This window comes from Pectinophora gossypiella, chromosome 11 (assembly GCF_024362695.1).
Source record: "Pectinophora gossypiella chromosome 11, ilPecGoss1.1, whole genome shotgun sequence".
Classification (NCBI taxonomy): Eukaryota; Metazoa; Arthropoda; class Insecta; order Lepidoptera; family Gelechiidae; genus Pectinophora; species Pectinophora gossypiella.
Window position 1 is genome coordinate 3,233,897 of NC_065414.1, and position 18,281 is coordinate 3,252,177.

The window sequence follows — 18,281 nt, forward strand, 5'->3', positions numbered from 1 at the left end:
GCAGGTGGAATTTATTTATGGGCACAAGAAGTAGGTTTACGAGGAAGGAGTTGGCAACGCAAGAACAAATATGAGCAATTTTAAACGCAATGTCTTGTCGTTACAAGGGTAATAAAGAGATGATCGGTAGACATAATGACACATTTCTTAGATGTTGGAGGTAATATTTTTGAGAAAATACAGGGTGTTAGTGACAACGTAACGAATACCAAGGAGGATGATTCGAACATGATTCTGAGTTGATATCAAGTGGAACTTTCCGTTGCAAAATTCATGATCTCTTAGTTTTTTTTTAAATTATTTTCAAGTCTGTACTTTTGCGACGGATGAGGAGCTTGGTGGTGCAGCGGTAAACGCGCTCGGTCTGTGATTGTTGAAGTTAAGCAACTTTCGCAAAGGCCGCTCATAGGATGGGTGACCACAAAAAAAAAGTTTTTATCTCGAGCTCCTCCGTGCTTCTGAAGGCACGTTAAGCCGTTGGTCCCGGCTGCATTAGCAGTCGTTAATAAACATCAATGCGCACTGGGCCCGTGTGATGGTTTAAGGCCCGATCTCCCTATCCATCCATAGGGAAGACCCGTGCCCCAGCAGTGGGGACGTTAATGGGCTGGTGATGATGACTTTTGCGACGGAAAATTCGACTTGACATTAACTCGAGCTGAATTATCCCTCAAAGTTTTCGTTACGATGTCACTAACACCTTGTATATGTAGCTTGGTTCCGTGTGATGGAAACGAGTTACAATGGAAAGCAGAATAAGTTCAATTACACATACCTACATAAAGTCAGAGTGACAGAGAGTTATTCTTTATTATATTACTTATATATTCGGTTTTGGTGAATTCGACAATGTCCCCGTCGGGAATCGAACCCGGACCACCGGATCGTGAGCTTAACGCTCTAACCACTAGACCACAGAGGCTGTGCTTTGTGAGACTGTCCTTTGTTTGGTAAGGACTTTGCAGGCTTGAATCACCTGATCGTCCGAAAAAGTGTTTCGGAGGGCACGTTAAGCCGTTGGTGCCGGCTATTGGTCGTAAAATACCTTTACCAACTCGCAGTGGAGCAGCGTAGTGTAGTATGTCCCATACCCCCTCCGGTTGGTTGAGGGGAGGCCTGTGTATAGCAGTGGGACGTATATAGGCTGGTTATGTTATGTATTCGTATTTGGTTGAATCCGTGATAGCCCTGTTGAATCCATGATGGCCCTGTTGAATCCATGAAGGCCCTGTTGAATCCGTGATAGCTCTGTTCGGCGATCGCGTGACTTACATTGTTCATCGTAGTGTCACACGTTCGATTCCCAGCTCGGGCTCTAAACCACAAAATTCGACTTTATGACGTTGAATTTATGTTTGAATCGTACACGGATTTGTCCAGTTAATGGAAATAGGCTCGTCAACTAATTTATGGAACTTAAATTTCACTTAAATATCGCCTATCACAGACACCAGTCTCTTGCCTGCTTTATTAATTTTGTACCCGTATTGATTGGATATTGTACTCAAGTTCTAAGCTAGTGAGAGAAATAAACATTATTTTTATTTATTTATTTTATTTATTTAAATATACTGGATACCCCTATGGGAATACAGGCGTGTTGTTATATTATGTACATGGTTTAATTTTTAATATAGCAGGTACCTGCTCTTGACCTTTGTCACCTTTGTAATTGGGGAAGTCGCGAGGGTACGCCCAAAACAAGCACCTTTACCGATAGAATGATGGATTACTAGAGGAACAAACATCAACACGTTTGCATCACGCCTTTTTCCCCAAAGGAGTAGGCAGAGGAGTAATAGTATACATAAACACCCACCCGACTATATTTAAGTCCTATGTAGTAGGCGAGCCTATTGGTATAAACCGGACACAAATCCTGGAAACCACGTGATATCAACTAGACTGTCTAAGTAGAGGACATTAAAGTCGTACCAAAAATGATGAATCTATATGGGCGACAGACTGATCCCCTATCACCATACGGTTCATCATTATCCATCTTAGGACTATGTATCAAAAGTGGCTGCAAATAGTCTTCTGATTATTTGTGGCTCTGCCCACCCCTTCGGGGAACATGGGCGTGAGTTTATGTATGTATGTATGAATTAAAGTCTTAAGAACGTATGTCCTTTTAAAAGCCAAACCCCATTGATTAACTATAGTGTCTGGAAATCTCGAGCTTAGGAGGTTAAAATAAATAACAGATAGAAATCAGAGAGAAAATACATTCAGCACACATTTTGAAACAGACTACTTCAAAACAATCCGAGAAAGTCAAACTCAAGCATTAGTAAAAACAAAGACCTATACAGCTACTAAGTACTACTCGATAAGTCAATAGTAGCAACCTTTCGAGAACATTGTCAAGAGTTTGACGTTACCACTTACCCACAAGGGTCGATTAAATCCTTCAAATCCTGTCAAACGAGACCCTGAGCCGAGTTCTGTGCCCAACTGAGCACCCTCGGGCCTGTTGTCTTAAATTTTGTACCGTGTGAGAGCAGTCATTGCTCCCCATTAGTCCACCCAGTAATTAATACCATTCGCGGAAAATCTACAAATTCAAATTATAAAATATGTTTATTCAGTAGGTAACATAGTTATTCAGTAGGTAACATACTTTGAATCGTCATTTATTACATAACGGACGTCTCATCCTCCTAAAACTACTGCAGCTTCTCACACCCTGTATAGCCGGAGAAAAGAAGCTGCAAGAAAAACCTCGGCACAACAATAAGCCACGTCAAAAAAAGGCATTAACGAGTTCTTTTCATAACAAAATGTGTTCAAGTCAGTTTTAGCAGAGGATCCTTCGTTATTTCATCCGATGCTATAAAAACTTGGGCCATGATAAATCATTGGTAGATTACCGCGTTTTGGGAGGCGACGAAAACTTTTTAAATGGAATTTAACCTGCCAAACTTGGGAACTTTAGGTTATATTAAGAGCCGACTTAGAATTTGGAAATCGACCGCACGAAAGTTTGTGATCCCAACGGCTGGAAGGACTGTCTTGAATGTGTCTGTCGCGGAGGTTTATTTTGTATGGAATTGAACAACGCTACGCATGGATGGAGAAAATCTACGTAAAGGTTAAATGCATATTTATTAAAAAAAAACGAGTAGGTATCAGAATAAAACTTATTCATTATATAGATATTAGAAAAAAGCAGTTTGACTAATAGACGTACCTATAATATTTATGGAATTGCACAATATTTTATTTTACTAGGAGACCTTATGGCTTAATTTACTAAGATCGCTCCAAAAACATTTTAATTTTTCTCGAAAACTAAATAACATGTATTGTATCCCTTTTAGCCGATTTAGACTACAGCGACTACTGCTTCTAATGGTAACCCCTTTCTTAGGGTTAAGAGCATTGCTTGTCTGCTCTCTTGTTAATAAAAGTGCGAACACTGACTACACCTTAGAACACTGTTAACATAGTGATAGGTAGTGGCAGCAGATAGTTTAGTCTTAAGGTGATTCGTTTTCCATACAAAAGTTGATGCAGTGCTACAGGAAAACGGATAGAGGAATATTGTTATAAAACCGATAAATAGTAATATTTTGGTGTATTATTTTCGCAAACTAACAAAAATTTAGGGTCCGAATACGAGAAGTACCATATTTCAGACCCTCAATTTTGATCAATTCTACATTTGTAGTGGTGCAGATTACAGTGTATTTGCTGAGCGTGTAGTGGTGTCAATGTTAGTGTGTGTGCGTGATAGTTTTTTTTTTTCTCTAAAGGCTTTGACTACTTGACAAGTGTAATAGAATGTCAGTGACAATTTATAAAGAGATTTTGTATGAATAAATAAAAAACTAAAAATATTACAATCTGAGAAAAGGAATATTGGAAAAATATTTTTGTTTTAACGCATATTTTTTAAACATTTTTAAATAATGGGTAAGTACCGTGTTTTAAAAGAGGGCATATATTATAATAAAAAATCAATACATAAAATGACATGGCTGTATGGGCATAGTTCCCTTTGCCTTACCCTTCGGGGAAAACCAAATCAAAAAGAAAGTTGTTGCATTTGCCGGCCTAAATAGTAGTCATTTATAATTAATTGTTTTTCCATCCAACATACAGATTTATTTATATTCTCTTTGCCGCGGACTTTTTGGTGGGAACGGGAACGGGAAGGTTGCTTTCTTCATTGAATAATCTAAATAATAAATACGAAGTGGTGATTTGTGGTTAATGATCACATTAAGTTAGTCGGAAAACATTCCCGATAGTATTATTAAATCGGAATATTCAATAAACAAAGTGTACCTACCTATTTTCGCTTTGCGCCAACAAGCCGCTTACTTCGTTTGGGGTTTGGAGTAAGAGTCTGTGTGGGGGCTTAGGTTTCATCATTTCATTAATCATCATCAAGAAAAAAAAACACAAGACATGGCTGTATGGGCATAGTTCCCTTTGCCTTGCCCTTTGGGAAAAAAAAATAAGATAAATTTTGAAATTCTTATGTATAATAAACAAACATCACAGACATCATGACAGATCTAAAACTAACGAAAATCTTTTTTCTATTTGACTTATTTATGAATTTTAATCAAGAAAACGTGATAATAAGTTCGACAGCAACCAGTTCAGGTCCCCGAAACAGCCCATTTCAGGCCGCGTATATATGGAAATACTACTTCAACACGTCCCAGCCTCGTCATTTTTTAACGTCCTCGTTAAAAAAAACGTCCTAACCTGAACTAATTAACCTAACAATAAACACCACGCGTAAATATAAGTCCAGAAATGCGCTGCAAGTCGTCTGGACTGGGCGCGAAAACAACATAAAATTCGATTAGCTGCTAAGTGTCCCGCATGCTATCACCAGCTGTCACTGACATACGTATGAAGTCCTGCGGATTTTATTGGAACTAAATGACAAGTCATAATAATTATATGCGGATACTGCGACATCAGCGCCGTGCTTGCGGGACGTCCTGAAGCGCTATTACATCTTTCAAACGCGATGCGTCAAAGTTTGAACCGACGCAATTTAGGAAAAATCTACCTTATTATTACTGTACTGCGATCGTTATTTGTAAAATCATACAATACATATACACAATTCTTTATACACAATATAATTATTATGACATATTGTGGACTTTCCGGTAGACCTACAAAAATGGAACAATTCAACCATACGTTGTTTTGTTATATCTCAATGGGCTCAGGCAGCGTTTTCGCCGAAAGCTCCAAGTCGGCTATATTTGTAACGATAATTATGTTTGATATTCATCATCATTTTTGAACCATTTTATACAAACAAAAAATACTTGTATAAATTATATACCCTAAAGCACGCCCATGAATCACTCTACTCATTGGTGAAAACCGTATGAAAATCCGTTCAGTAGTTTTTTAAAAAATACGGAAATTACGGAAGGTACTTTAGTGCAAAGTACATTATTGTATAATTATAATATTACTGGTAAAAGTGATACTTTTTGAAAATTCCGTAACAAATAAACGGGTTCGCCAAATTCAATTGTAAAAAAAAATACAAAAAGTAAAAACAATTAAAACATGCACTTGGGGTTTGAACCGTGAAACTTAAGAATGGCGGCGACTGCTTTACCAAATGCGCCATTTAGAAGTTAGAAGTAGACTTCAAATTATGCATCTCTTTTAATAGCTAACCTAGTTCGCATGTGTGTGTGACAGCTTCGTGTTTGTACACAAATTGAAATGACACCAACTTTTGATGCAATGTTTTAATATGATATCTGCAGTAAATACTTCAAAATTGTAGCTTAACTTAAAGATAATGTATGTAAGATTTCGCCACCTAACGTTTCACTGGGTCAGAACTCAACACTAAACGAATAAATGGAAAAAAATACGAAAAATGCAGAAGTAACGCCATCTGCTGACGCAGCGTTACCTAGCTGACTGACACGCATCACCTTAAATAACATGATTTAAAATTCCAAAGAATTACACAATAAACACAACAAAGCATTACAAATTAAATGCCAACAGCTAATATAAACCTTTAAGTAAACCAAGTAAGTAACTAAATGAACAACCTGTATTTTTTTTTTTTTATGTATATTAAGAAACAAACGGTCATTTACATGAAAGTATTACATTATGGTAATTAGTTTAGACCTATAGTTTCCTTAATTAATTATAATTAACAACAATGTGGCCTGTAACTTAAATTACTTACTACTTCCATTTTAATTTATCTAGGGTAGTTTACTTTAATAACTACTATCACAATAAGGTTAAATTTCGAGAAAAGTAATAAATGATAATTTAGAAAAAAATATTAAGTACACGACCACACTGCTCGGCGTACAAAGACGGACTGTATCTATGAACGCTAATCCCTTCCTTTAACTAGCTTGTCGATGAGCGATAGGTAGCCATACTTCACTCACACTTGTAAACAACGTATCAAAGCGATGTATTTCTTGTTTTTGGTAAGTTTTTATATGCATACCCTCTCTGCCTGCTCAACGGCACTTAAGTGACTATGTATAGTTTTTTCATGAGAATAAAGTTCTTTAAACTGAAAATCAATAATAAATCAACCGTTTTTTTTTTTGTTTTTATAGCACTTAATTTGCAAACAGAAAAAAATAAAAAATCTACTTGGACGGTACTTAAACCCGCAGCATGTGAAGCCGGGACGTGCTTGTCAAAAATTAAACCACCAACGGGCTGCATATCAGCGAGATGCCTATTTATTCGCCCAGGTTATTCATTAATTCACTCATTGACTTTAAAATTAACAGTTGTCAATCATAATTTTATTTTAAGCAATAGAAAATGATTTCTTATACGCCTAAAAGAAAAGTCTGTTCCTTTTCTTAACTTAAAATAAAATCAGGTGTTTACGGGTTTATCGGGGCTAATGTCGCACAAAGCGTCCCAACAAACATAAAAATTTAATTAAACAAAAATATATCGTAATTTTTATCTTGACTCCCTTCGCCATACCATCACACATTCCGCAACACTGTCGCTCAATAAACAGATTTTCGTTGTCGTAAAATTTTATTACATTTACAATTTTAAATGCTTTGTTTCCAAAATGCATTCTTGCCTCGAATTCTTGCCGTGCTCCCGTCGGCTGCAAACTTTTAAACATTTTTACTCTCGCTCCAGAATTTCTGAACAATCTCGTATAGCAGTTTGCCTGTTTTTTAGCTTTGTTGATGATATTTGGCTGTGATCCCCACTTGGAGTTATTTCGCTACATCATTACTTCATGTTTGGAATTGTTTCTTGTAAACAGTTTATTTAATTCCTGTTCTTTTCTGCTTTTGTTTATAATTGAATTTTCAATACACTTAATTGAATTGAGCTTTTTTTTGCCCGTGCGGTCATAAAATTAAAAAAAAACTTTATAATTATTTAAAAATACAGAGACCATAAAGTTTATTTGATACAGGTTCTTTGTCACATTTAATGTAAATAAAGCAACAGAATAACTAGTCGTCAATCATCAGTTCTCCATTCCCCTATGATTAATCGAGAGGAGGCCTGTGCCCAGAAGTGTGTATACGTATGTAGGCTATTTATGTCATATATTATATAACATAACATAAGTCCACAACTACATTACATCCACCATAAGATGAGATGAACTAAATACCCACGCCTCACTGAGCTTTCTGTTAAACCAACGTGATAGGTAGTGAGACTCATTCAATAACTCATTGGTGCAAGTCCGATATCGGGGTTTGAACCGGTTCACCCTGTAGTACGCATATTGTATTGTTGTGTTCGCTGATAGATAATAATGTTTAATAATAAAAAGGCTTTTTTCCACAAAAAAACATTGTACAGTGAATTACAAAAGTTCTTAAGCTAAATATGTAGATTTTTAAGTAAAATTCATAAGCCTCTGCAGCCAAACTAGGTGAAACCTGTATCTCAGCTAAAGACGATGGAGTGTATGGACAGAGTGTTCCCTTTACAACCGGACGATCGAAAGTTTGCGGCGACTCATAAAATTTATATCAGTTCATTATTAGGACTTATTGAACACAGAAAAAATAATAAAAAAAATCTGGAGTATGCTGGTCTTCAGCAATCAGACCCTCACGATCGTGAGGTTCAGGAAATAAAGTTAAGTGGCACGTAAATGAGGGTTATGTTTTACTTAAACGTTTGGTTATATTATCGGGAAATAAAACAAGTAAATTAACTCAAATCTAAACTTTTGATATTTATTCAACTTACAAGCAAAAGAAAACATAAGAAAAGATATTTTAACTAGTAATATTTAGGAACTTAGTCAGATTACATCAGTCAAGAAATTTCTTTACTAAAATAAGAACGTAATGTAGATGTAGTTATTACATAGTAAACAATCTAATTATTTTTTATGATAACGTACAAAACAATCTTTAACACGAGAAAGACACAAATATACAGGGTGTTAGTGGCATCGTAACGAAAACTTTGAGGGATGATTCAGGCCATGATTCTAAGTTTATCTCAAGTAGAATTTTCCGTCGCAAAGGTATGGAACTGAAATTAATTAAAAAAAATACAATTTTCATGAATTTTCTGGCAGGAAATACACTAATATCAACTCAGAATCACGGTCTTCATCATCCCCCTCGCTACGGTCGTTTGCTACGGTGTCACTAACACCCATACCTACTTGTATGGCTACCTGTATGTACTTGTACGGGGTGTAAGTGACACCGTAACGAATACTAAGGAGGATGATTCAGCTCATTAGTTTGAGTTAATATCAAGTGGAATTTTCGGTCGTAAAAGTATACAATTAAAAATAAAAAAAAACTAAATAAAATCATGAATTTTGCGACGGAAATTTTGATCGGCCACGTACAGATCGGCTTTGTCGTGACCGTGAAGCTGTAGGACTACCAGCAGGTGAGTCAAGTGGTGGCGGAGATGGTGGAGGCAATCGTGACGGTGAGACAAGCGGCTCTTGTACTGTGTCCTCGGCTGATAATTCCTCGTCATCACTGTTTTCTAAGTAATCGAACACCTGAGGCACAAATTCTGCATCTTCGTCATCCACATCTTCGATTTCTGACAAGGTTCCTTCTCCGAGAATGTCTTGTATACTTGGTCTAGCAAAGGAACCCCTAAAATAAGAAAAATAAGCTATAATTGAAGCAATATCAAGCAAAAATTTTGATTGAACCCCAAAATCTTTTTTGTTAGCGACAACCGGTATAACACGATCGTGCGTGTCAACATTTAGAATATTGCTGTGCAAAACCTATTAAATACATTCAATAAATATAAATTCATATAGGTAAATAGATCAATATTCTACCAATATAAATAAAAAACTATAGTGAAATTAATGATTAAACGAACTTACCTGTATGTGAAGTTCTATCATAATTATACGAGCTGCTTCGTCCGAAGAGATTAGCATAAGATACATGTAGTAGCACATACGGTGTCGCCTTATCGCACTGTTTAGTTGAGAAATATAAAACAAAAAATGTCAAAAAGTGGCGGGTAGATTGTTTCCCGCTCAGTTAGTAATCCACATTTCGTCATTTAGTTAAGAGAGATAATAGTAGGGTATTGGTGATATTTCACGCACTGGGGTAGAACATAGGGTGGGTGGGATGCTAATCTCTTCGGACGAAGCAGCTCGTATAATTATGATAGAACTTCACATACAGGTAAGTTCGTTTAATCATTAATTATACTCGTGCTTCGTCCTCGAGATTAGCATAAGATACATGTAGATCTTGAGAGATCACGTGAAATATCAAATAATAGAAATAAAATTCTATCAATTATAATTTTAATTTCTAACAACATAAAATGACTTCTTGTATAAAAGGAAAACAACAATATTTTTTAAATGAATAAATAAATTAAGCTAATTGTGCTTAGGTAAATTATAATTTATATTGTAAATTAATCATTCCTGATTTATAAGTTTAATATAATATTAGTGTAACGAATCGTTATTTATAATAGATCTAGCAAATAACTCATGATCGATTATGTCCCCAACAACTCTGTTATAGAATCTACCAAACACATTAGAAGATCCGCTCCACCCAGCGGTCTTCCTTATAAGATCCAAATTAACTCCTAGCTGGTGCGCCCTAGAGGTCGCAGCGTGTCGCGTACTGTGTGCCGTGAACACAGACACGTTTATACCGCACTCGCTAAGAGTGCTTTTTACCCACCGACTAAGTGTTTGAGATGATACCGATTTATGTGGTTTTTTAATACCGATAAAGAGGTAATGATTATTGCCTCGCAAGGAGTCAGTCATGTCTAAGTATCTAAGCAATACATTAACAGGACAAACCTCTGGTCGGTCTCGAAAATAAGGGAGGACGAGTACAGGTTGTAAGGAGCCAATACGAGACGTCTTAATCAGGTCAGGGATTTTTATTATTACCTTATCAGGAAATCGTTCAATATTATTAATATTAATCTTGGACAAGGTCTGTAACCTATGAGCGGTTACAAGAGCTAAAAGAGTTGAAATTTTTTTTGAAAGTTTATCGAGATTTAAATTTTCATTAGGATACCAGGTAGCCAAAGTGTCCAGAACAGTTGATGTGTCCCAGGTCACGTTATATTTGGGTAAGGGTGTACGGAGTTTAAAAACACCTTTAAAAAACCGTTTCATACGGTCATCGTTACCAACGTGAACACCGAGTATCAACGACAAGGCTGATCTACAACTATTAAGGGTCCCGTATTGAGCACCTGCTTCAAAAAGTTTCGTTAGAAAATATATTACGTTAGGAATTGATGCTTCAAAGACATTAAAATTATGAGCATTACAAAATTGATACCACTTCCTCAAACACGTGTCGTATTGCCTGACCGAACTGTCAGAAAGTGAGGCTAACATAATCTGGATGGATGATGGCGGGACTCTACGCCTCAAGAACGATTGGCGGACAACAGCCCGGCAACCAGGGTAACTCGCTGGTGGACGGCTCGGTTGCTGCAATGAGACAGGATTAAATTTCGACTAGGTTCGAATATAATCGGCTTGGAAACAAGAAGTTTTCTGAATAATGGATACCACGGCTGTGTGGGCCATAAAGGGACAACGACTATGCCTGTGGCTTTATCTTTTATTATTTTCCTAATTGTTTTTAATACCATAGTAAATGGCGGGAAAGCATATACTTAAATAGAAATCTGACCATGATAACGTAAAAGCATTTATGGCATATGCGTCAGGATCTCTGTGCCAAGACACGTATTTGGTACATTTCTTATTGATTCGACTAGCGAAAATGTCTATTTCGGGAATCCCAAACTTATTGATGATCTTTTGAAAAGCAAAATCATTTAGTTCCCACTCAATATCTGGGTGGTTCTTTCTAGATTCTGCATCTGCAATGACATTTTCAGTCGATTTTATGTACGATGCAAATACAATAATAGCCCTAGACTCGCACCATTGCCATAAATCCTTCGTTACTTGTGTGAGGTGTGGGAACTGAACGCCACCCATACGGTTTATGTACGATATGGCTGTGGTATTATCAATTCGAAGAAGAATTTGACAATTTTTCATAGATTTGGCAAAGACTTTTAACCCAAAAAATGCTGCAAGAATTTCAAGATAATTAATATGCATCGTTCGCTCCTGCTCTGACCACGAGCCACTTGCAGTGTTATCCCCACATGCTGCTCCCCACCCCGTAGTCGAAGCGTCACTGAAAATTTCCATGCAATAGTCATCATATTTAATTTTATTTGCCGGCAGTAAAATAGCCTGTAACCACCAGTCAAATTCAGCAGAAAGATATGATGGTAAGTTCATGAATCTGTCATAATTCTCCGGGTCATCCTTTAGATTTAAATATTTGCATCTTTCAAAAGCCTTTGTGTACAGCCAGCCGTATTCTACGGCTGGGCAAGCAGAGTTAAGCATACCTACAAGACGAGCAAATTCTCTTATTCTGCAATGTTTCAAAGATTTGAAGCGATTTAATTCGTTCTCAATTTTTGTGATTTTGTCATCAGGTAGGCTAACTTGGAAATTTTCAGTGTCTATTACGTAACCTAAGAACTTGCAACGCCTACTAGGTGTGAGAGAGCTTTTTTCGGTATTGATAATAAAGCCTAAAGAAGTTAACAGTTGCTGTGTAGCGTAAATGTTGGCTACGCAAGCGTCATACGAAGAACCGAGTAAAAACATGTCATCTAAATAAACCGTAGATAGATATCCACAGGAGCGAAGCAATTTCACAACAGGTTTCATTACCTTAGTGAATACAAAGGGTGCAGTATTTAGACCAAACGGTAACACATTGAATTCATATAACTTGCCATCAAATATGAAACGAAGATACTTTTTTGAATTTTTGTGAATTGGAATTAAAAAGTATGCATCTTTCAAATCCAAAGTGCTCATGAAGTAATTTTCAGACACTAGTTTCAAAGCCGTACGAAGGTCTTCAAGCTTAAAATGTTCAGTATCTATGAAATCATTAAGGTTTTTCAAATTTAAGATAAATCTGTGTTTACCATTTGGCTTCGGTACTAAAAATATACTCGATATGAATTGACCCTCACATGGTCGACACTGAGATATTGCACCCATTGTCAAGAGGTCTGTAATACATTTACCTATTTGTATTTTTTCTGTACTAGAATAATTATGATTCATAGGAGGATTACTTTGTACAACTGGCCTTGAAAACGGAATTTCATATCCAGCTATCCACGACAAAACTACAGTATCACTGGTTAAAAGTGACCACTGGGTAAAATACTGAGAAAGCCTGCCGGCGTATCTCACCGGGACATCTAGCGGCGGTTGTAATTGGTCTGCGATGCCTGCGCCGGCGCTCGCTGCGATGGTCGCGAGGAGTTCGCGTGCTGGTTCCTCTGAGCAGGCTCCTTCGCCCTCTGAGTCCCCTGTTGCCTGCGACCCGGGGGAGGAGCCTTCCAGTTTAAATTATTCCTGGTATGTTGTCTAGATGGTCCTGGATTTTGTTTGTTCTTGGCCGGTTGTGTAGATCTTATTGTAGATGTGGTGGGAACTGATTTTAAATCTGCCCCCGATTTAGATATTGATTTTGCAGTCTTAATTACCTCCACTACATCAGAGCCAAATAGAAACTTATCAATTTTTGACTTCACGAGGTGTTCCCTTATGTCCTTTTTTATGTTATTAAGGACAAAATTACGCCGCGTGACTGAATCAGCATGTTGACAATCACACAAAAGTCGACTTCCATCCATTAAGAGTTTGATAATCTGTGTGTCCTTATTCTCTCGAGATAACAATATTGTTAAAGCTTCACTAATACATGAAATTGCACAACCGACTTGTTTCTGTTTCGCTTGGATGCTTCGGTCTCTTTTATATATAACATCGGGTATAGCAGCCTTAACTTCAAGATTAAGTTCAGGAGCGCCAACACAATTACAATTACGAGGTGGTAAATATCTGTCATGTAACTCCTTCCGAATTTCTTTGGGCATTCCCTGAGTAAGCAGGTGCTTAAGCCGTAACGCCAAGTCCGCCTGAATGTCATTTCCATATTCCTTGACAACTGATAGGTCATCTCCTAGTATCGCTAAGATTTCATCGTTAAGCTCTGGACCCGGCAGCAGCTCATTAGGAAGATCGGCGGGCGCCGGTGCGGTGCCGGCACTCGTTGATGGTAATGGTTCGTCATCAGAAGCAGTTGTTAATAACGGCAATGTGTCTCCGACCTCATTATTGCTAGGTAAGTTCGATCGACTCGACTCCAGTACTTCTTCCTCACTAGATATAATATCATAATTGTTTCCTACAATCGGTGGACCGTCTGTAAAGACAGAAAGTAAACAAGTAGGTATATGGATTTTTTTTTTTTGTTGAAAAAATATATATCTTTTAATAGATATCTTAATTGTAAATGTAATCCTCTCAAATACAATTATTTGATGTTATAAAGTGAAGTGACAACGCGGTATAATTGCCCGCAACACTAAAGATCATTAAAACGATCGTAGCATAAAATAAACTGTTACATTCTGCACTCTTATTGTGAAGTGACAACCCGGTATGGATGCCCGCATCACGTTTACGAGTTCACGCTGATTAGAAAAGTGACAGCCCCTCAAACTGCCCGCAATTCCAACTTATACGTGATATAAACTGCGTTTACATTCTTAAGTGGTAACCCCTCGAATTACCCGCAATAAGAATACATAACGCCAATGCACATAATAGTACAAGCAGATGTAACTAACCTTCTTCGATTGACGGTGCATTCCTCGATGATGTAGAAGACGTATCACTATGATTCTTCCGGGCTTTTTTTAATTTCCTTTCGAGTTTCTTCATTTTTTTCTTAATATAATCGTAATCGTCGTCACGTTCACGCTTCCTTTTTCCCATATTAAAGAACTTTACACTATTTAATTATTGGCTTGAAAAAATTAAAGTAATACGTGCGAACCGGCGGAGCACTGTACTGTGAATGACGAAATGTGGATTACTAACTGAGCGGGAAACAATCTACCCGCCACTTTTTGACATTTTTTGTTTTATATTTCTCAACTAAACAGTGCGATAAGGCGACACCGTATGTGCTACTACATGTATCTTATGCTAATCTCGAGGACGAAGCACGAGTATAATTCATCAAAACCAGTAAAAAAAATACGTAGTTACCTGAGCGGGTACGACGATCAAAAAATGCAGCCATCCCTCCGGCAGGTTTTGGACGACTGGCGAAACCAAACGTGTACCGACATGTTCAAAGTATTTTTTTCTATACTCTAGAATACCCGCACGATCAATCGGCGCCGGTTGCGTCCGCTAAAGGTAATTTAAATTCAGCCTAGAATTTTTCAAAGTTTAACAAACTTAACCCGCACGATCGTATAGGCTCGGGTGTAAAGGGATGGACAGAGTGTTTGGCTTTTGCGAGAGGATATTTTTCTATTATTATTTTGATATTTTTTTGTGTGATTACCTTTCAATTTTATGATTGTAATCTTTTGTTTTCCTTTTTTTTTTGTTTCTTTTTCATACATAGATTATTGCGTATCCCTAGTGTTAACGACGGCCTCCTTGGTCGTCCTAAGTTTTGTTTTTTAAATACACTTGTTACGTTCTGTTGTTTTTTAAAAAATGATAGTTTTTGTTCAATATTAAAATCAAGTTTTTATTTTGTTTTCTTGTCATACAGCGCATTAGGTTACACTGTAATGTTGTATGTTCCTTTATAATTAAATAAATAAATAATGAATAATTGTATAGAAATAAGTATGAGTTTCAAAACAGCCAAGTTTTGAGGCGAAAAGGAATGTGGCATTGACCTTCTCGTACCTTTTTGCTTACCCTTCAGTTATCGGAAAATAACAGTATCAAATTGGACCCAATCAATTGAGAGCAATGGTAGCCGGTACGGAATGCTTTTGATATCCATTCAGAGCTCGAGTTTTGATCTTTGATCGTACAAATGAACATTTTGAAAACAACCTGCATAATTTGTTAGAAAATTTTAAAGCTCATGTGAAGCTTAGAATGATTTCCTAAATTATAAAAATGTCTGGTATTAATTGTGTTCCTTAGTTATTAAATAACCAATTATAATGAAAAGAAAAAATACTCAAATTCGTTTCTTTAATAGAGTAATTTATCATTTAAAAAAATACCTTACATAGGTACCGAATTAGTTTCAAAATCATTCAATTTTACTATCATTTAAGGGGCAGTCATTGACGTGTCGATATTTAAATTGATATATCAATTGGAAACCATCGTTGGCAAAGTTACGGGTGCGTTAAAAGCCTGCGTATTAATACAAGGGATTTTGTGTGAAAGTACAAAGCTTTTATACGAATACTCGATTATATGGTGATCAGAGGAATGTGTGATTCGAATTTGATACGACTCGATGCGTGCGTTCAGACCGCTTTTTAACTTTTCGTCTTTTCTGTTTTACTTCTTATTTGCTTTTGTGGGTTTTTTCTGTTCGGATAGCCTGGTAAATCGTTGGGTATTTATCAGTTGAATGTACGATACATAATCCTGAAAGTATAATTTATCTGCTGGTATTTAATTTTTTATTATTTAAGTAAATTCAGAAACACCTTGAGTGGCACATATTTATGTATTTCAAAAATACAAAAAATATTCGACCAAAAGTAGGTACTTTTAATTATTTAAATTCAGAAACATCTTGACGGCACATAATATAATAAATATTTCAAACATAAAAATTAAAAAAAAATATCGAACAAAAAATAGAAAATGAATTTAGTGTACTTAGGAACTTTTCTGGTTCTGTGCAGAGACCGCTTCCAATTAGTATTTCTAAACCGCTTTGGCATCTGTCCGTTTGTTTGTCAGAAGGTCTGAAAATTTTACTTAAAAACCCTGTAGCTGATGGTACTTCTAAAATTGGAAAAAAAATACGGTAACGGCCTCCGTGGTCCAGTGGTTGAGCACGATCCGGAGGTCCCGGGTTCGAATCCCGGCGGGGACAAATCACTTTTTGATCCCTAGTTTAGTCAGAACATTGCAGGCTGATCACCTGATTGTTCTGAAGTAAGATGATGCGTGTTTCGGAAGGCACGTTAAACCGTTGGTTCCGGTTACTACTTACTGATTTAAGTACGTAGTAGCTACTTGAGTTACGTCAGGGGCCTTTGGCGGCTCAATAATAACCCTGACACCAGGGTTGATGAGGTTGGTCATTCCACACAACCCACACGATAGAAGAAGAAGTAGAAGAAGAATGGAAAAATTGTCTCGTGGCAGGTCTTCTGACAGTTACTGTAAAGGGTACCCAGATAAAAAGGAACAAGCGTAAATTACTTATGTAAAATACATGTCAAGTCATCCAAAGGTGTTTAAGTGAGCTTTAGCTTCCTTTTGACCTTAAATCTTAATTCCGAATTAAATAAACGTAGTAATTACATTATAATGAGTCGTAAATGGAGCTATTCGGGATGACTTAGGTAGGTTTATGGAAACAAAGAGGTTTTGTCGTGCCGTGGGAGAATTAATTCTTTAGTCTCCGGTTACGTATGGGGAATTATAATTCAATATAACATAACATAAGCTCACGTCTGTATCGCAATTGGGGTAGTCAGAGGTACACCCATAACAAGATGAACTAAGTACCCTAGCGTCACCGAGCTTTCTAATCTTCTTCTTCTATCGTGTGGATTGTGAGGTCAATTACCAACCCCATCAACCCTGGTGTCAGGGTTATTACCGAGCCGCCATAGGCCCCTGACATGATTCATGTAACGACTACGTACTTACATCAGTAAGTAAAAACCGGGACCAACGGCTTAACGTGCCTTCCGAAGCACGGATATTTTTACTTTTTAGACAATCAGGTGATCAGCCTGTAATGTCCTAACCAAACTAGGGATCACAAAGTGATTTGTCCCCACTGGGATTCGAACCCGGGACCTCCGGATCGTGAGCACGACGTTTAACCACTGGACCACGGAGGCTGTTAGCTTAAGCTTTCTAATAGACCAGCGTGATAGCCTACCCCACCGGGATTCGGCGGACGGAATCCCGGTGGGGACATATCACAAAAATGACTGTGTGATCCCTAGTTTGGTTAGGACATTACAGGCTGATCACCTGATTGTCCGAAAAGTCAGACGATCAGTGCTTCGGAAGGCACGTTAAGCCTTTGGTCCCGGTTACTACTTACTGATGTATGTAGTTGTTACATGAGTCATGTCACGGGCCTTTGGCGGCTCAGTAATAACCCTGACAACAGGGTTGATGAGGCTGGTATTCCACCTCAAAATCCACACGATAACAAAAATTATAATTATATAATTATTTTAATAAATCACTTTTCGTATATATATGATATTATTAGATACCCATTAGAAAACATAAAATCTTTTAAGTATTTATATTTATCATACATCCTCATATAATAATAAATTAATCAATATCTTCTTTATTACTTAAGCTAAAATAATATTTTGCAAGAATACGATGGCAACACTGCAGTAACTAAGATTGCGTAGACAAAATTTTAAATTGAGTTTTGGCTGTAATTTTGTCGTAGGCTTTAGAGTTGCCAAAATAATAATTGAGTTCCATTTACCTCGGCAGTGACTTTGCCAAATTTTACACACAAGTATAAGAAAGTATATGTAGTAACTAAAATCATAATTTTGGTACAATTACAATTACCCGGGAATGTAGGAGTTGATGCTTTGACCATGTTTTGTTTGTGATTGACTAATTAAAGGCGATGATGGTAAATTGACACTAATAGTTTAATCTTTAGGCTATGTAAAAGTACTTAGGTAAATGTTTGTTTTTACAT

At 36.9% G+C, this 18,281-nt stretch overlaps 2 protein-coding genes across 2 annotated transcripts in view; one reads left to right on the forward strand and one right to left on the reverse strand.

Moving 5' to 3' along the window:
- LOC126370686 (acetylcholine receptor subunit alpha-like 1) overlaps positions 1-18,281 on the forward strand; it is a 105,722-nt gene that overhangs the window by 67,976 nt on the left and 19,465 nt on the right. The gene's annotated exons all lie outside the window — the stretch shown is intronic.
- Positions 9,768-14,565, reverse strand: LOC126370700 (uncharacterized). The gene is made up of 3 exons (XM_050015711.1): positions 14,212-14,565; positions 12,767-13,784; positions 9,768-10,954 (listed from the first exon to the last, which is right to left on the reverse strand). The coding sequence occupies exons 1-2, from the start codon at positions 14,357-14,359 to the stop codon at positions 12,775-12,777; spliced, it is 1,158 nt and encodes a 385-aa protein (XP_049871668.1). The 5' UTR covers positions 14,360-14,565; the 3' UTR covers positions 9,768-10,954; positions 12,767-12,774.

Bases quoted from the DNA above. Each gene is read 5' to 3' on its own strand.
- LOC126370700 (XM_050015711.1), bottom strand. From the start codon at position 14,359: ATGGGAAAAAGGAAGCGTGAACGTGACGACGATTACGATTATATTAAG. The intron at 13,785-14,211 runs GTTAGTTACATC...CTGTCTTTACAG, and splicing joins TGCACCGTCAATCGAAGAAG to ACGGTCCACCGATTGTAGGA.